Source organism: Acinonyx jubatus, chromosome C1 (genome assembly GCF_027475565.1).
Source record: "Acinonyx jubatus isolate Ajub_Pintada_27869175 chromosome C1, VMU_Ajub_asm_v1.0, whole genome shotgun sequence".
In the NCBI taxonomy this organism is placed as follows: Eukaryota; Metazoa; Chordata; class Mammalia; order Carnivora; family Felidae; genus Acinonyx; species Acinonyx jubatus.
In genome coordinates, this window is record NC_069381.1 from 210,837,579 (window position 1) to 210,855,808 (window position 18,230).

Genomic DNA, 18,230 nt, shown 5'->3' on the forward strand with positions numbered 1-18,230 from the left:
GCCCTACCGCTAATTGCAGAGAATTCCAGCCTGGGATCTTTGCCTCATGTCCTTGGGCTCCCGCCCAGCAGCCAGTTCTTGTCCCCACCCCCTTGTCACCTGCCCTGGGTTTTCTACCCAGCAGTCATGCCCAGAGGTGTCAGATTGCGTTTCCGGCCGCCTCTTCCCTTCACACCCCCCCCCCTCCCAACCCAGCACCTGTCCTCTCTCCTATCCACCCACATTCCCCAGCCCTGTAGACTGGAGGGGCCACCACAAGACCTAGTCAGAGGGACAGGATGGAGGGGCCGGTGTTAACGCTGGGGCTGCTGGCTGCCCTGGTCATGTGTGGTAAGAGTGGGCATCACCCTGCCCTGAAGGGTCCCTCAGGACTTGCACGCAGGGTCCCTGCTGCATGGTCCCCTCCTACTCCTCCCCTGCATCAGGCCCAGCTCCCACCCCAACTCTGGAGGGGGTTGACCGCCAGGACCCTTTCCTGGGGAGTGGTTGGATCCCCCCAGCTCAGCCCAGCCCCATGGCCTGGCAGGATTTCACGGCAGCCCCCTTCCCGGTCCCCCCTCCCAGCACCCCATCCCTCTTCCTGTCCCTCCCCAGGCAGCTGGGGCCTGAACGAGGAGGAGCGGCTGATTCGGCACCTGTTCGAAGAGAAGGGCTACAACAAGGAGCTCCGGCCTGTGGCTCACAAAGATGAGAGCGTGGAGGTCTCGCTGGCCCTCACACTCTCCAATCTCATCTCTCTGGTGAGAGGCCCCTCTGTGGCTGGGCTGGGGACCCGAGGGCGGGGACAGCTTCCTGGAGGCCTGGCTGTCTCCTGGACTGGGATGGCCACGGAGGAAGCTCAAGGTCCCAGCCTGGTGGCTCCTGTGGTAGCTCCTCTCCCGGGGAAGCATGCTCCAGCATTCTCCAGGTTCACTGCTGCCCACAGGCCTCGAGCCGACGCCCCTTCCCCTCCAGCTTCAGCTCTGGGGTGTGCCCCATATCAGACCCATGACACACTTCAGGGGTGTCCCCTCCCTGCTCCTTGGTCTGCCCAGCCCCTCCTGACTGTGCGTGCTTGGGCCAGGAGTCTGGTCAGGCCAATTGCCGTGGTTTCCTCCGGGGGGTGGCAGGAAGTAGCTGCCTGGTGAATGTGTGCAGGTGAGCAGTGCGGGCCCTAGGGGACAGTGCTCTCGTGTGATTACAGAAAGAAGTTGAGGAGACCCTCACCACTAACGTGTGGATTGAGCACGTAAGGAGACGACCCCACTCACAGCCGGGGGGGTGAGGGTGTAGGGCCCATGCTTCCTTCTGCTTAGGGATCTCCAGGAGGGGATCCTCCTGGCCTCCAGGAGGAGCTGGCTCCTACCCACAGGCCCAGCTGCCCTTCCCACCACCTTGTACAGCCACAAGCTCAGATGGAGACTTCCGGTGAATTGGGATTCTTTACCTATGGGAAGGTTGTCACGGTATTCTGATTTTATTAGAAAACACTCTTCTGCCATCCATCAGTTCATAATATAGACGTAAGTCTTCTGTGTCCACAATGAAATATGCTCCCTTTGTTGTGCAGTGTACGTTCTACACAGCTGTACGTGACGGACCTGAGTCCTAACTCTGCACCCACCTCCCCCAAACTTCTTTTGTCACAGTTCCCAGACCCTGTCCAGTGTTCCCCCAGGGAAGTGAGGAGAGCAGGGGGAGCCTGGACAACAGCAGAGCCGACTGCTGACATACCTTTCGGGTTCCAGGGCTGGACGGACCCCCGGCTGCAGTGGGATGCTGAAGAATTTGGAAATATCAGTGTCCTGCGCCTGCCCCCTGACATGCTGTGGCTCCCAGAGATTGTGCTGGAGAACAAGTTGAGCCACAACCCTCCCTGGCATCCCCTCGACCCTCCGCCTCCCCCAACTCTGCCAGCTCCCAGCTGGCTGGCATTCATGGTGGCCTCTGTCCTTGTCCCTCAGCAACGACGGCTCCTTCCAGATTTCCTACGCCTGCAACGTGCTCGTCTACCCTTCGGGCTACGTGTACTGGCTGCCGCCCGCCATCTTCCGCTCCTCTTGCCCCATCTCCGTCACCTACTTCCCCTTCGACTGGCAGAACTGCTCCCTCAAGTTCAGGTGCACCCACTTCTCCAGGCAGCCCTCACCCCCAGGCACCCTGCCAGGGGCTGAGAGAGGTGCTCGAGGCACCCTCAGTCCTGATTAGAGCTCCCCCAGACCCACAAGGGCGCCTCTGACCGTGAACCTCCCGTACTGGCCTTTCCGCCCTCAGTGGCCGCAGCCAGTGGCTGAGGACCACCCTCTCCCCGCTGACCTCCCCAGTTCACTCAAGTACACGGCCAAGGAGATCACCCTGAGTCTGAAGCAGGAGGAGAAAGAGGGCCGCTCCTATCCCGTGGAGTGGATCATCATCGACCCTGAGGGTTTCACAGGTGCTGAGAGTAGCAGCTGGTGGGTGGGCAGGCCCCTCAGACGCACACCCGTGGGTACGGTCGCACCAACGCCTCCCTGCCAGAGATGCACGTGGGCACACACACACCTGGAACGTGGACATACAGGCACACTGACGGGCGGGGAGACCCAGATGCGCAGACACATACCGACCCACAGAGAAACACATGCAGACGTACTTAGCGACGCAAATCTAGCACATTGAAAGGAAAGAAATCCCCAGGAGGGGATCGTGTCCCAAAGGCAGAGACAGACACTGGCCCCACCCTTCCTCTGCCCCGGGCCAGAAGACCCTCCTGGGTCTGGACAGGGTCCCTAGGGATGGATGTAACTGACAAATGAGGGGGGTAGTTAGTCTTCTGTTCCCAGGAAGCCCAGAGGCGTGGTTGCAGCTTTAGCCACCGATCCTAATGTTGTGTATGCTGCCCCCTGCCAACGCCCCACACTCCTATCTATGACCGGGCTCAGGTCTTCTATGGGGCCCCCACCACACACCCCTGTTCATCAGAGAAAACCTATGTCACACCGGTCCCAAGGCGGCTACATCACCAGGGTTTGGGGGCGGGGGCATTGGTGTTACTCTCACCACGTCATTATCTCTAAGACTCCTTGTTTGAACCACATGCAGCCTCAGCTTCTATATTTTCAAAACAAAAAAAACCCCACACTCCCAAGGCAGAATTTCCCCCTTGCAGATTGAAACCTCCTTCCCAAGCCCCAGGGAAAGACGCCCACCATCAGAACCTAAACCCTCCTCTGCGCGCGCCCTCGGGCTGGCTCACTCCACCCAGCCCCCCCACCCCACCCCCCGTCCTTCCCCGCCGCCCCCCCAACCGGCGCCCTTGCCTGGCCTGACACCGAGGTGTCCTCCTGCCCTCCTCAGAGAACGGGGAGTGGGAGATAGTGCACCGGCCAGCCAGGATCAACGTGGACCCCAGTGTCCCGCTGGACAGTCCCGGCCACCAGGACGTCACCTTCTACCTCATCATCCGCCGCAAGCCCCTCTTCTACATCATCAACATCCTGGTGCCCTGCGTGCTCATCTCCTTCATGATCAACCTGGTCTTCTACCTGCCGGCTGACAGTGAGCCTGAGCCTGCCCCAGCCCCTCCCTGTCCCCAAGGGCATCTGTGCATGGGCCTCCCCAGCCCTCCCCTCACCTCCTCCAGGAGCCACAACGGGGTCACCACTCCCGGGGCTCCCTGCCCAGGGTCCAGGCATGGGGGGGGGGGGTGGCCAGCCAAGGGGAGGGTTTTGTGACCGTGTCCGATATCCCCAAATGGACAGTCCCCCTTGGACCCTGCTTCTGCTGCTCACAGCAGGCCTCCCCAGGACCCTAGGGAGAACCCCTAGACCATCTCTCTGAACAGAAACAGGTCTGTCCTGGCCACCACGTGTGACCATGGGCCTGACACACAGAAGGCCGTCCACTTTGAACGAGTGGGTGGAAAACAGGATCTCCAGGAAGCCAGGCATGGAAGCGTGCAATCTACGCTCACCTGGTTCTAGAAGGACATGTGTAATCTTTGCTTGCTTGGTTTCGGAATCGTTTCAAATGCTTACTGTAAGCAAGGCACAGTGAGCCCCAGGGACAAACGCAATCTAGCCTCTGCTGCTGGCAGAGACTGTAGAAGCCACAGAACTAGGAGCACAGGCTGAGGGGCAGTAAAATGAGGGAAGCTTTCCTGGAAGAGGCGCTGCTTGAGCTGGAGGTGGGTGGGTGGGCACCCGGCAGATAGAGAAGGGGCCCTGGGGCAGGGCTGGGGACCTGTGACCACAGTGGCCACGGTACCACATGCTCAGGACCTCAGGTGGGAAGAGCTGGGCAGTGCCCGGCTGGGGTCTCTGAGTGGAGGACTAGGAGTTAGGGTATCATTGGTGCTATGAGGATGTCCCGGAGCTTTCTGTACAGGGTGGGACACACAGATCTGTGATTTGGGGAGGGCTGCGTGGCAGGGAGCTGGCCAACAGTGATAGCCGGTGTTCGCTGAGCGCTTGCCCAGCGCCTGGCAGAGTGAGGAGCGTTTCACGCTCTCTCACTTTGTCCTCACGACATTTAACAGTTGAGACAACTGAGGCACAGAGAGGTTAGGCTACTTGCCGAAGGTCACCCAGCCAGTAAGTGGAAGAGCTAGGTGCCCTAGCTCCAAAGCCCATGATGTCGATCAAGGTACCGTGGCATCGCGAATGGTGGTGAGGGGGCCACAGTGGGACCCGCTGGGGTCAAGACCAGAGGTAGCAGCTAAGTCCGGGCTCCCCCAGGTGGCGAGAAGACGTCGATGGCCATCTCGGTGCTCCTGGCCCAATCGGTCTTCCTGCTGCTCATCTCCAAGCGGCTGCCTGCCACGTCCATGGCCATCCCCCTCATCGGCAAGTGAGTGACGGCTATGCCACGCCACGCTTCACCCACCCCGCCCTCCCCCTCGCCCTCCCCCGCCCCAACACCCCCAGCACGCCTCGCCCTGCCCCGTGGGCTCCAGGCTGAGTGTGTGCCTACAGGTTCCTGCTCTTCGGCATGGTGCTGGTGACCATGGTCGTGGTGATCTGTGTCATCGTGCTCAACATCCACTTTCGCACACCCAGCACCCACGTGCTGTCTGAGGGGATCAAGAAGGTGAGGGGCCTAGGCCAAACGCTGGAGGTTGTCTGGCCGTCCCTCGCCAGGAGAACGTGCTCACACAGGGGAGTGCCACCCAGCCGTGCAGAAGCACCACGTGCTGCCACCCACGCAGCGTGGACGGCTCCCCTAGCACACGGGGGCTTGGAAGGAGCCGGACACTAAAGAGCACAGGCCGCACAGTTTTCTCTCCCGAAAGTTCAAGGTCAGGCAACAGCCAGACGTCAGTGATAGAGATCAGGATGGTGGTCACCCCTGGGGGTGGGTAGGAAGTGACGGCAGGAGCCACGAGGGAACCCTTGGGACGGTGTTGGGTTGATATCTCACCTGGGTGGCGTCTACGCAGTTGAATGCATCTGTAAAACTCCATCTGGCTCTACACTTAAGATTTGCTCAGTCTGCTGGATGTGTTACACCCTGATTATTTTTTTTTTAATTTTTTTTAATGTTTATTTATTTTTGAGACAGAGAGAGACAGAGCATGAATGGGGAAGGGTCAGAGAGAGAGGGAGACACAGAATCTGAAGCAGGCTCCAGGCTCTGAGCTGGCAGCACAGAGCCCGACACGGGGCTCGAACTCACGGACCTTGTGATCATGACCTGAGCTGAAGTTGGACGCTTAACCGACTGAACCACCCAGGAGCCCCTACACCCTGATTTAAAAAAAGAAGGTGAGGGCGACGCCTGAGTGGCTCAGTCGGTTGAGCGCTGACTTCAGCTCAGGTCATGATCTCACGGTCCGTGGGTTCGAGCCCCGTGTTGGGCTCTGTGCTGCCAGCTCAGAGCCTGGAGCCTGCTTTGGATTCTGTGTCTCCCTGTCTCTTGCCCCTCCCTCGCTCATGCTCCGTCTGTCTCTCAAAAATAAAATAAAAATTTTTTAATTAAAAAAAAAAAAGTGAGGAATGTGGGGGCAGCGTACCCAGGAGGGGGCTGTCCTTGCCTCTCAGCCGCTGCAGGGCCACTAGCTGTTCTGCGATGTGAAGGTGCCTTAGCAACTTGCTTGATCTTTACCATTTGAAGAAGAGAGCTCAGCAGTCGGGGCATTTTTCTTACTTTTTTGTTGTTCATATATAATTCATTTTCAACAAATGAGTTGTGCTAGTAATGGGGAGAGTTGGAAGCAACCTAAGTGTCCATCAGCGGGGGATCGGGAGAATGGATGACAGCGTCAGACTCGGGAGTACTTTGGGGCAGCCGGGCAGAGGGTCACAGGCGCTTGGGTGTGTGAAGGTGACCCATGTCGGTCAAATAGCTTTCCTGTGCCCCCCTGACCTGCCGCAGCTCTTCCTGGAGACCCTGCCCAAACTCCTACACATGTCCCGCCCAGCAGAGGATGGGCCCAGCCCGGGGGCTCTCGTCCGGAGAAGCAGTTCCCTGGGCTACATCTCCAAGGCCGAGGAGTACTTCTTGCTCAAGTCCCGAAGTGACCTCATGTTTGAGAAGCAGTCGGAGCGGCACGGGCTGGCCCGGCGCCTCACCACCGCACGTGGGTCCCCGTGCGGCCTGGGACTTTGGCCCGTCCGTGGGAGGTGGGCCGGGGCCAGGCCTCATGCCCTCCTCTGGCCTGGTATCCACAGGCCGGCCCCCAGCAGGCTCTGAGCAAGCCCAGCAGGAGCTCTTCAGTGAGCTGAAGCCAGCCGTGGATGGGGCCAACTTCATCGTCAACCACATGAGGGACCAGAACAATTACAATGAGGTGAGTAGCCACAGGCCTGCCACACATCGGGTGTATCCTGTCTTAAGGGGGCTCGGTTCCACGTGAGACACGAACCCACCTAGATGAAGGAGTTCACAGTGGGTGCAGACTCCAGGCGCCCTGGGAGGGACAGCCCCCGCCTAGAACCCCAGAGCAGCACGCAGGGCCAGGAACACAGCTCCCTTAGGGTCCCTTCTTTGTCCGGGCTGCCAACCATTTCCTGTCCCCGCTCAACCCCAAGTCTGATATTCCAGACATACTCAGACACTTCAAAGGCAGACTTAGGTGGTTGTTCAGCATCACACAACTTTTCAAACTTCTCTCTTGAGAAAGGGGCACCATTTTCCAGTTCATGTAGGGGCTAGCTGGGAGGGGTGAAGAGGGAGGAGAGGGGACGATTTACTGTCCTTAGCCCCCTGAGAGAGACTCCAGGCACCCCCAGCTCCTCTTCAGCCCCTGGAGCCCTCCAGTGGGGTGTGGAGGGACAGACAGAGGCCTTGACTTCAGGGGGGCCTGGGCCCTGCTGGGGACACACCAGCACATCCCATCCACCGCAAGCCTGAGGCAAGCCCCGCAGATACACCGAGGCCATGCCTCCATCACCGGCCCCAGCTTGGGCTGCGGGTCTGTGCTTTGGGGCCCTTCCTCACCCCCGCTGTCTCCGTCTCCCTGCCCCCAGGAAAAGGACTGCTGGAACCGAGTGGCCCGCACAGTGGACCGACTCTGCCTGTTCGTGGTGACGCCCATCATGGTGGTGGGCACGGCCTGGATCTTCCTGCAGGGCGCCTACAACCAGCCCCCACCTCAGCCCTTCCCCGGGGACCCCTTCTCCTACCATGAGGAAGATAAGCGCTTCACCTAGGGTAGGCCTGCTCTGCCCTGCTGGCCCAACTCCCAGGCAGCTTCGGGTTTGGGGCGGGTGTAGTCATGTGGACAGGGCTGTCTGAGAGAGGACAAGCCCTTCCTGGGAAGGCCACCTTCTGGCCCTGAGACCCGAGGCCAGCTGGTTCTGCAGGGCTGGGGCCGGAAGAGCTGGGCTTTCCTGAGATTAAGGAAGGAAGAGAGACGCCCCACTCCTCGACCACGGTCCTCTGTAGCTGAAGACAGGAGCTGCCGAGGAGGTCTGAGAGTGGACATCAGCTGGCGGTCAGGGCAGGACAATTTGGCGGGGGGGAAGGGGGCTGGCTCAGGGGCCAGGGAGGATGCCACTCAGGCCAGCCTTTTAGGACCCCTCTGGGAGGAATCAGAAGGCAGAGGCCACTTCTTGCCTCCCCGTCCCCCGGGTGAGGCTAGAGCAGGTGGGACTGTGCCTTCACTTCCCTGCTCCCTAGCCACCCTCCTCTCAACTACCCCTCAGTCTCCAGCTTCTGAAGCCCCACCTGGAGCTGCGGTGGGGACACCTCCCTCTCCAGGGCTCCTAAGGAAGGAGGCTTTCAGCAGGGGTGGGGGCACCAGAGTTGCAAAATGGCCTTCCCTAGCCCTTTCTGCCTTGGTGATGCTGTCTGGGTCCCTCAAGGAAGCCGAGGACCAGGACACTTCCACCCGGAAGTGTTGGGCTCAGCACCCACAAAGACCAGAGGTCAGCTTATCAACCTCAGGTCATATGCGCAATCCTAGAGCCCCAGAACTCAGCCCTCCCCCAAGACGTGTCCCCTCTTGCACACCTATTCTCCACCCCAAAGTAGGGCTTCCATACAATATTCGGGACATATGTTTACCAAAAAAATTAGTCATCGTGTATCTGAAATTCAAACTTAACTGGGAATCCTGTCCTTTTATTTGCTAAATTTGGCAACTCTACCCCAAAAGAAGCCCCCAACAATCCTGTCCCAAGGGCCAAAGGCTGAGGCTGCAGGTGCTGGCTGGGAGACATGAGAGCCTACCTCCAAGATAGCCCCAGTGATCCCCACCTCCTGGTATCCACACCCTGTGTAGCCTCCCTCCACACTGAACCAGGCTTGGTCTGTGTGACCAACGGAACGAGGCAGAAGTGACGGTGCAGCACCTCTGAGATCAGGCTCTAAAAGACACTGTGGCACCTCCTTTGCTCCCCACCCCCATCACTCTTGCTGAAAGCAACTGAAAGTTGGATCTCTCACTCTGGGGAAGCAGCTGGTATGGTGAGCAGCCCTGTGGAGAGGCCCACACGGCAAGGAACTGAGGCTCTCTGCCTGCAGCCACATGAGTGACCTTGGAAGTGGATCCTCCAGCCCAGCTGGGCCTTCAGATGAGATCACAACCCTGGTGAACATCTTGGGCACAGCCAGTTCTTGAGCCAGAACCACCCAGCTAAGCTGCTCCTGGATTCCCGACCCTCAGAAACTGTGTGGGATAGTAAATGTTTGCTGTTTTAAGAGACAAAGTTTTGGGGTGCTTTGTGACACCAGCGGGGTGACCTTGGGTGAGCCACCCTCATCTATCAGCTGTTTTCTCGCCAGCAAAATGTGTGTATCATAAGTCCCGTCTGTGAGGGGCTGTGAAAACAGAATCTGCTAGTGGGCATAAAGGTACTTACACGTGTCCTACAAATGTAAGGGGTGGTTATTTAACTCATTCCTCAGTTGTGAGCCTGAGTCACAGGGGATGGGCCTGTGGTCTCCCACATCCAAGGCTGACAGGGAGTCTGTGGGCAGACTGGAGCAAGCACAGAGGGCCCAACGAATCGTCTCCTGGATGGACACACCGAAGGTCTTCACAGATCAACCCGTCTCCCTCAGAGGGAGTTGGTGACCTCATTGGCCCAGGTATACATAAGGCGGGATTTTTTTGTCTGTCAAAGGAAATGAACAAAAGACAAACCACCTAGCGTCAAAACTGACCCTGGTTACTTCTGCCTTCCAATATGAACCGTGCACAGGTTCGAGGTACGAATCTTTAATTTTGTCCCTCTGGGTGGGGAACGCGGGTTGGACTTACACCCATCAGATGAGCAGGAAGTCCGAGACTTCCCTGGAATCGCCCTCTACGGGAGGGACCCCATCCGAGCTCCAAGAGGCCCTGAACCAGACCCCTCAGCCACTGTCCTTGCTTCTCTCTGCCACACGATGGCACTGTTGCCAACCGCCAGGTGAACCCGGTTCAGGCTCTGCTCAGGTGGCAGCGACCCTTCCGGAGAAACCACCCCAAATGCCACGCCCGACCAAGGGTGCCCCTTGCCCAGTTTCCCGGGGTCACAGAAGGACCCCCAATGGCACCCATTCCTCCAGCACTGCAGCCCCAGGGTGCTGTCTGCACCGGTCCCCTTTATAGGTGATATGGAAGTGATAGAGGCGATACAGCTCCTTCCTCCCCAGGAAGTCACACCCACAAGGGGCCAGCTTCCTGTGAAACCAAAGGGTGTCCCTACACAGTCTCCCCAGGCCAGCAAGGCTACTCACCCTCCTTCAAACAGTGATGAATCTGTTAGGGATGCGCTGGGCTTCAAGGAACAGAAACCCAAAGAACTGTAGTTCAAAGAAATAAGGCTTCCTCTTCACGCGACAGTGGTTGGCTCGTTGGCTCGGCTGTCCCACAGAGCTCCCAGGGACCCCGGCTCTGTGCTTTCTGCCCCGTCCTCCCTCCTTGGTGTGTTGGCTTTGTCCTCATGTTGTCGCCCTGCTCACAAGCTCACTGCTGCAGATCCACACTTCTCATCTGTGTTCGAGGCAGGAAACGGGCCAGACGTTCCTGACCCCTTTTATCAGGAAGCAAAAGCTCTCTCCTGGAGCTCCTTAGCCGATTCCTACAGACGATAACATCTTGGGTCAAGATGTTATCACGTGGCCACCCCTTCCTCAAGGGAGACTGGGAGTTGGGCATTTCACTTTTCCAGCCTCCAGAATAGAAGGTGACAAAGGGGGAGTAGCTATTAGACACAAATGATGTCTACAGAAGATTTTTCTCTTAAAGTTGCCCCCCTTTAGCCCCTTCAGGACAAAACCACCAGCTCCTCAGCTGACCCGCCCTCCTGAGAACACCAGAGAGACCTTACCTCTCTCCCACAGCAGAGAGAAGGTGAAAAAACAGGAATTGAAATCTCTTCATACGTAGGGAGGCAGCATAATTCATACCAGAGGGAAGTCACGCTCCACAATCTTCCTTTTTCCTCCCCGACACTTGTAGAGAAGGGGAAAGGGAAAGTCGGAAATGTCAGAGCAACAGCCAGACCACCACTGCCTGGGGCAGAGGGTTTGGGAGGTGGTGAATAGGTGGTCCATCACTTAGCAGGAGCCATGAATGGTCTTGCCTAAGTGTGGTCTTGGGGGAGGGGGAGCAGAGAGGGGAAGAGGTTCTGCTCTGCAAAATGGGTGAGGGACCCGAATGTGGGGAGGACCAAAGGGCAAACTGGGGAGAAGGGGCCCCTGGCTTTGTAATCTCCAGGGAAAGGGGGCTGGCTACACACCTAGAAGCACACACCCGCTTAGGGGTGGGGCCCAGAGCAGGACTGAACACAAGGACACAAGTAGATGACCAGGGAAGGCAGGTGCCACCACCACTGTCCCCCCGACCCCAGAATCCCGGTGAGGACAGACAGGAGGGATTTGTGGCTATGGAGGCTGGGGTCTGAGCCAACCTCACACACGGATCTCCAAGGACTGAAAGTAGCAGGCTGATTTCCAATGTACTGACACACTGGAAATGTGGAGAAATGCTGGAGACCTCATTTGTTTGTGGGGGAGGAGGTAGGTGGCACTTTTCCTCAGCCCTCAGAGGCCTCCACCACCCTGTCCCCCAGGATGCCCAAGGGTGGGTAGCACTTAGTCGAAGCTGCGTTCTTTGTCTTGCAAACTTGCTGGGAGGTCCTGACCTGTCTGCTTAGAATAGATGGTCAAACGACAGGTGGCCTGAGCCCATGGTCATGGTCACAGCCAGCAGCAGGGACCCTTGTTCCTAAACTAGCCTCAGCCCCACCCTTTCCCTGACCTCAAACTACAAAGCTGATGGAGTGTGTTTTCTGGCCCTTCTGGGTCCCCTCATCTGACTCTCCGGGGCCCGCAACCTTGATCTTGACTGCCTGCCTTACTGAACTCTGAGTCCTATGAGCCGCTCAGGCTTATCCCTGCCTCCTCGCAGTCCCCTGCGAGTCCCCTGCAGCCCACCTAGCCTTGTGCCTGCCACATGCTGGAGACTCCCTTAGTCTGTGGATAACTTAATAAATACCGAGGCCACACCGAGGAGCCCCTATTCAGGGGCTGTTCTGTTCCCAAGAGCCCCAAGCTCCAGACCCTCCTCAGCCCTCCTTCCTCCAAAGCTTACCAGGCCTGTGTCCTGTGCCTCAGAGCCTGGGAGGGCCCTGAACTGCCTGAAGTTCAAGTTATCTGAAGGACCCTGAAGAACACCCTAATTTGCATTAAGGTATCCAAGCCCGGGGGACCTAGTGCATCTCCCTCTTAGGCTTGTCCCCAGTGTCCTGGCCCATTGGAGTAACCCATGAAGATGTTAGGCTAATGGGACAGGTTCATGGTCCTCACCCATGTCATGGCTCAGGTCCAAAATGGCCCTCTAAACCTCCCCAAATCCTGACCCGCCGGAAGGAGCAAAAGGAGGGAGCCCAATTTGGGGCGCTTCCTCGCACTCTGCCTCCCTCCCACACCTGTCCGTCCAAGGCTGTGTCTCCAGTCGCCCCACCCCGCCACCCCAGATGGAAGGAACACGGGCTGGGCCAACGGAGTCAGAGAGCGGGGATGGAGGCTGAGCCATCTCTGTTGGGGCAGATGGGGCCCCTCTGTCCCCTCCCCAGCCCAGGTAACCCGAGCCTGGCATTTTGTCCATCTTGGAACAGCTGACGCTGCTGTGGTCAGACAGCTGGTGGGGCCTAGCTGGCCTGGCCAGGCTGGCTGGGGTGGGAGCATGGGCTGTTACATGAGACCCGGAGGCCACATCTCTCTACCCTGAACCGGAGAGCTGCTGTCCCAGCCGGCACTGTAGAGCTGCGGCACCATGTACAGGGGCCAGGGGCTGCCGCTCCTCCTGCCGCTGCTGGCTGTCTGTCTGGGTGTGGACCAGGGGCTCAGGAGCCTGGGGAGGCCTGGAGTAGAGATCCAAGGCCTCAGGGGATAGAGGGTCTGGAGGGCTACTGAAACCTGTCCTGCACCTCTAGTTCCCTACCTCTCCACATCACACCCTCTTGTGACCCCCCCCCCCCAACTCTTTCTGCCCCAAAGCCCCTGCACCCGGGCTCACTGCTGTCCGTTGCAGGAGCCCAGGGCCGCAACCAGGAGGAGCGTCTGCTCGCGGACCTGATGCACAACTACGACCCCCACCTGCGGCCCGCGGAGCGCGATTCGGACGTGGTCAACGTCAGCCTGAAACTCACCCTCACCAACCTCATCTCCCTGGTGAGCCACAGGCTTGTAGGACGGCAGGGGAGGCGGAGGCCCAGTGCACCTGGCCCCCGGGACCTGCTGGGGAGAGGAAGGGGCTGGCTCTAGCAGCCAGGAGGAGGAAGGACGCCACAGGGGAGAGGCTGGGGAGCTAGAAAACTCCGGTGAAGGATGCCCAAGAGGCTGGGGTCCTGTAGCGCCCAATGGGGGTCTGTAGGGACTAACATCCAGAGACAGCAAGCAATGGGGGCTCAACCCTCTGTTCTGAACCCCCAGAATGAGCGAGAGGAGGCCCTCACCACCAATGTGTGGATAGAGATGGTAAGAGGCCCCCCTGAAGTCCTGTACCCTGGATCAGGCCCCCTCCCTGGGGTCCCAAGGCCCTTGGAGCTGCCTGTCTTCCCCCACCCCCTCCCCGCCTCTTCTGGGGAGGGGGTGACTCCACGGAGAGCAGGGGTCTGGCAACCCCACTCGCCCTGCAGCAGTGGTGTGACTATCGCCTGCGCTGGGATCCGCAAGACTACGAAGGCCTGTGGGTGCTGAGGGTGCCGTCCACCATGGTGTGGCGGCCGGATGTCGTGCTGGAGAACAAGTGAGGAGGAGTGCGGGTAGGGGTGGGGGAACAAAACGATACGAGGGCAGGGCCCGGTAGGACAAGGGGGGCTCTGGGGAAAGGTGCAGACCGGGCCCCCTTTGCCGGGGCCAGGAAATACTGGATGCGGCAGGTGCTGCCGAGGGTAGGGCCTGGCCAGCAGACCTGACTCTCGACCTGGCTCACTCCATCTCCTCTGGGCTCGGTCGTCTGCTGGGCTGCGGCCCTCCCTCCAACCTGGGGGTGAGGGCGGCTCCCATAGAAGCTGTGGTGATTAGGGGGTGGGATGATGAGGCCTGGAGGTGGGCGCGGCGGGGAGGTAGTGGACCCTGTGCCCGGGAGGGGCTGGTGTCCCCAGGCCCCATCCGCGCAGGACGCGGGCAGGCCTGGGGTGTGGGACTCGGCCGAGCCGGGGCCGCCGGGGACGTGAGCCCCCAGCCCCGGGGCCTGGCCTGTGCGCAGCGTGGACGGCGTGTTCGAGGTGGCCCTCTACTGCAACGTGCTGGTGTCTCCTGACGGATGTGTCTACTGGCTGCCGCCCGCCATCTTCCGCTCCTCCTGCCCCGTCTCCGTCACCTACTTCCCCTTCGACTGGCAGAACTGCTCCCTCGTCTTCCAGTGAGGCCATGTACCGGGGGTGTGGGTGCAGACCTGGAGAGCTGCCCTAAGAGGAACCTGGCTGGGGAGGGGGGTGGACGCGAGGCTTCTCGCCAGGGGTGCGGCTCCCTCTCTCTGGGGCCTCTGTGCCCGTCTCAGGCCCAGACACCTGCAGGTGCCCACGTCCCTCCCGGCTAAGCCGCAGTCCCCGCGCTCATCCTCCTTCGCTGCCTCAGTTTCCCTGCCTGTGCCCCAAGGGAGGAGTTAATGACTGGGGCGGGTGGGCAAGAAGGCATACACCTGCCCGCGAGGTACCAGCATGCACACACGAGCGCCACCCCACACGAGACGCTACACCCCACTCCCCATGGAGAGGTGGAGGCGCTCTCACTTTCCTCTTCCAGAAATGGGGGGAAGGAGGTCTGTGTGAGTGGGTTCCCACGCTTTAGAGAAGCAGTCTTTTCACAAGGAGACCCTCCGTAACAAACAGACCTGAGAGGTACAGACTGTGTTTTCTATGTTCTAACCATTGGCCCTTCCTGCCCTGGAGGCAGTGGAAGGGAGGAACAGAGTGGCCTTGGGCTCTTAATATCCGTGACGCGCACTGAGCTGCAGCCTCCTGGCCCTTCAACAAAAACTTTCCTGACCTCCAGGGAGCCCGGGTTCCCTTTGTTTCCCCCATCTCGGGGCCAGGGCTCTGCGGAGGGCTCAGAAATTCCTAGCTGTACTTTTTAAGGCAAGACCGCCCACGGTTGCCCCCAGATGACTGTGTATGTGACCTCGTAGGTGGATCTATACGCCCTCAAATGTGTCCCCCTTCCCAGGTCCCAGACCTACAGCACCAATGAGATCAATTTGCAGCTCAGCCAGGAAGATGGTCAGACCATAGAGTGGATTTTCATCGACCCTGAGGCCTTCACGGGTAACCTCTTCCCAAGACCCCAGCCGCACCTGACCTCCAGGGCAGGGCCAGGCTCGGTTCAGACCCCCTCCCCTGTAACTCAAGATGAAGGCTAGACTAAACCACACAAACTAGATTTTTAAAGACCCAGCAGAGTTCTGATTTCCCCATGATAATGTCTCCGGTTTTGGTGGGAGGAGGATCAGATATCCAATCTCCCTTTGCTGCTTCCATCCCTCCGTGGCACTGCTTTGGGCCCCGGCTGGCCGCCCACAGCCGGGTCACAGGGGCTGCGGGGATCTGCCCAGCCTGTGCTCCCAGTGCTCACTCTGGCCCGCTGCCCGCAGAGAACGGGGAGTGGGCCATCCGGCACCGGCCGGCCAAGATGCTGCTGGATGTGGAGGCACCCGCCGAGGAGGCGGGCCACCAGAAGGTGGTCTTCTACCTGCTCATCCAGCGCAAGCCCCTCTTCTACATCATCAACATCATCGCGCCCTGTGTGCTCATCTCCTCGGTCGCCATTCTCATCTACTTCCTTCCTGCCAAGGGTACCTGGAGCCCGTGGGAGGGGAGCCACGGCCCCGGCCAGCAGCACAGGGGCTAGCTGGGAGGGCACAGAGTGGCACCACCCACGAGACCACCTGTCCCGGGGACAGGAATGGGGTGGGGGAGGAGCCCCACGGCAGGGAACTTGAGATCTGCTCTGAGGGTCTCTTGGTTACGAGCAGCCGGGGGCCAGAAGTGTACCGTCGCCATCAACGTGCTCCTGGCCCAGACCGTCTTCCTCTTCCTTGTGGCCAAGAAGGTGCCCGAGACCTCCCAGGCAGTGCCACTTATCAGCAAGTAAGGCTGGCCCTCACGCCTACCACCCCCTCCCGCCCTCCCCTTCCTGGAACTCGGGGCACTACCCTTCTGCCACTCCCACCCTCCCATCCTCAATGCCAACCCCTCACCCTAAAAGATCTGGGGGAATCAGCTGCTAAGGGTGGGGTGCGTCTGGAGATGGAGTCGGTGCCAGTGGGCCAGCCCCACCTCCCGCCTACCTGACCCTGGCAGGTACCTGACCTTCCTCCTGGTGGTGACCATCCTCATTGTCGTGAATGCCGTGGTCGTGCTCAACGTGTCTTTGCGGTCCCCCCACACACACTCCATGGCCCGCAGGGTCCGAAAGGCAAGGCCCCTCTCTGCCCACTCCAGCATCCTCCAGTCCAGTCCACTCACATGCGTCTTCCTCTCCACCCCCTTGCCCTTCCCCACTCACCTGCCACATTCAGCAACAAACCTGCCCTGTGTGTCTCTTGAAGCATGTGGATTAATCCAGATGGATTAATAATAATACTGAGTGCTTGCTTTGTGGCAGGTGCATCATACATACTAACTCATTTGATCTTCATAAAACTCCTATGAGGTGGGTATTAGTGCCGCCTCCGATTTACAAATGAGGAAACTGAGACACAGAGAGGTTCATTAGCTCACCCAAGGTTGCATGGCTGGGAAGGAGAAGCAAGATTCTACCCAGGCCATCTGGCTCTACCCAGATGGCTCCAGGCCATCTGCAGCCCACCTGCAGCAGTCAGCTGGGACCCTTGTTGCAAATGCAGATTCCCAGGCCCGCCTCAGGCGTCCGGGGCTGGAACAGCAAGGGAGGGGCCAGCCTGTGGCCTCGTGCAGGCTGTGCAGCAAGTACCCTGGTGATTCGAATTGCACACAGGTTTGGGGACCTAGGCTCAGTGCCTGGCACAGAACAGCCAAGCTGTACCAGTGTCAAGCCACTGTCCCTAAGGTGCTGCCTCTGGACCCCTGGTAGCTTGAGCCCTCCATGCCAACCTTCACTCTTTGCTCTGAAGCCCAGCCTGGCTGCCCACACGTCCAGGTCTGCCGGCTACTAAGCTAAGTGCCCCAGAACATCCTCTCTCCAGGTGTTCCTGCGGCTCTTGCCCCAGCTGTTGCGGATGCACGTTCGCCCACTGGTCCCAGTGGCTGTGCAAGACACTGGGCGCCGGCTGCAGAATGGCTCCTCTCCGGGATGGTCAATCACAGCTGGGGAAGAGGTTGCTCTCTGCCTGCCTCGCAGTGAACTTCTCTTCCGGCAGCGGCAGCGCAACGGGCTGGTGAGGGCGGCGCTGGAGAAGCTAGGTGAGGCAGGAGGTATGACACTGGGGACACTCCAGTGCTCACTCTGGCCTGCTATCTGACGGGGAGGGCTATCTGTTGGCCAAGGCACCGGACACAGCAGATGAGTGCTGGTAAGTGTCCAGCTGGGGAGAGAGACACCAGGGTCGCTCAGGAGAGGCTACCTTCTCAGACTATTTCTTCTCTACTCGATTCCCAAACCTTACCCCCTCTCAACAGAGAAAGGCCCGGAGCCAGAGCAGAGCCGAGAGTTGTGTGGCAGCCTGAAGCAGGCCGCCCCAGCCATCCAGGCCTGTGTGGAAGCCTGCAACCTCATTGCCCTTGCCCGCCGCCAGCAAAGTCACTTTGACAGTGTAAGGGGAACTGGGTACCCGGTGAGGGACTTGGACTTAAGATGGGGGCAAGATGAGTGGAGTGGCCATGGCAGGGCAGTGGGAAGGAAAAAGTGGAATGGGGACATCAGTGCCAGGGGACTATGGCAGAACACAGGTTAAGGCCTGGAAGTAGGTGAGAGGGACCCAAAGAAATGGAGAATAAGAGGCCTGCTGGCGGGCCAAGGACGGCACAGTGATCCAGGGCAGGCTTGGTGTTCCGGCCGGTCATCCCACACCTGCCTCCCGCCCTCAGGGGAGCGAGGAGTGGTTCTTGGTGGGCCGCGTGCTGGACCGTGTCTGCTTCCTGGCCATGCTCTCCCTTTTTGTCTGTGGCACTGCTGGCATCTTCCTCATGGCCCACTACAACCAGGTGCCCCCTCTTCCGTTCCCTGGAGACCCCCGCTCCTACCTGCCCTCGCCTGACTGAGCCAACCATCGGCCGCCAGCCACGTGGAGTCTGATTGGCTGTGTTCTTCAGTGGCTGAGATCATGAGCATGCTCTTTGGGAAGTGCCCTTCATGGCCATGTGAGCCAACAGGCCCCGAGAAAAGCATGGGAAATAAAGAGACCGAGCTGGAGTCCTGGA

At 59.4% G+C, this 18,230-nt stretch overlaps 2 protein-coding genes across 3 annotated transcripts; both read left to right on the forward strand.

The window, feature by feature from the left end:
- Nucleotides 1-22: 22 nt before the first annotated feature.
- CHRND (cholinergic receptor nicotinic delta subunit) lies at nucleotides 23-9,754 on the forward strand. Of its 2 annotated transcripts, XM_053215962.1 has the most exons (13): nucleotides 23-330; nucleotides 595-740; nucleotides 1,184-1,228; nucleotides 1,728-1,837; nucleotides 1,944-2,099; nucleotides 2,304-2,413; nucleotides 3,316-3,516; nucleotides 4,695-4,806; nucleotides 4,932-5,046; nucleotides 6,331-6,535; nucleotides 6,627-6,745; nucleotides 7,425-7,603; nucleotides 8,845-9,751. In XM_053215962.1, exons 1-13 carry the CDS (start codon nucleotides 279-281, stop codon nucleotides 8,867-8,869), a joined length of 1,575 nt encoding a protein of 524 aa, XP_053071937.1. In that variant the 5' UTR covers nucleotides 23-278; the 3' UTR covers nucleotides 8,870-9,751. The 2 variants fall into 2 exon arrangements, with proteins under 2 accessions (XP_053071937.1, XP_053071936.1); XM_053215961.1 differs by having other exon boundaries at nucleotides 23-740; nucleotides 8,845-9,754.
- A 2,910-nt stretch (nucleotides 9,755-12,664) lies between these two features.
- CHRNG (cholinergic receptor nicotinic gamma subunit) lies at nucleotides 12,665-18,230 on the forward strand. The gene is made up of 12 exons (XM_027047616.2): nucleotides 12,665-12,719; nucleotides 12,923-13,062; nucleotides 13,324-13,368; nucleotides 13,530-13,639; nucleotides 14,102-14,257; nucleotides 15,061-15,158; nucleotides 15,485-15,685; nucleotides 15,866-15,980; nucleotides 16,194-16,308; nucleotides 17,057-17,273; nucleotides 17,490-17,623; nucleotides 17,898-18,230. The coding sequence occupies exons 1-12, from the start codon at nucleotides 12,665-12,667 to the stop codon at nucleotides 18,069-18,071; spliced, it is 1,560 nt and encodes a 519-aa protein (XP_026903417.1). The 3' UTR covers nucleotides 18,072-18,230.

Bases quoted from the DNA above. Each gene is read 5' to 3' on its own strand.
- CHRND (XM_053215961.1), top strand. From the start codon at position 279: ATGGAGGGGCCGGTGTTAACGCTGGGGCTGCTGGCTGCCCTGGTCATG. The intron at 1,838-1,943 runs GTTGAGCCACAA...CTTGTCCCTCAG, and splicing joins GAGATTGTGCTGGAGAACAA to CAACGACGGCTCCTTCCAGA. The intron at 6,536-6,626 runs GTGGGTCCCCGT...TGGTATCCACAG, and splicing joins CCGGCGCCTCACCACCGCAC to GCCGGCCCCCAGCAGGCTCT.
- CHRNG (XM_027047616.2), top strand. From the start codon at position 12,665: ATGTACAGGGGCCAGGGGCTGCCGCTCCTCCTGCCGCTGCTGGCTGTC. The intron at 16,309-17,056 runs GCAAGGCCCCTC...TCCTCTCTCCAG, and splicing joins TGGCCCGCAGGGTCCGAAAG to GTGTTCCTGCGGCTCTTGCC. The intron at 17,624-17,897 runs GTAAGGGGAACT...TCCCGCCCTCAG, and splicing joins AGCAAAGTCACTTTGACAGT to GGGAGCGAGGAGTGGTTCTT.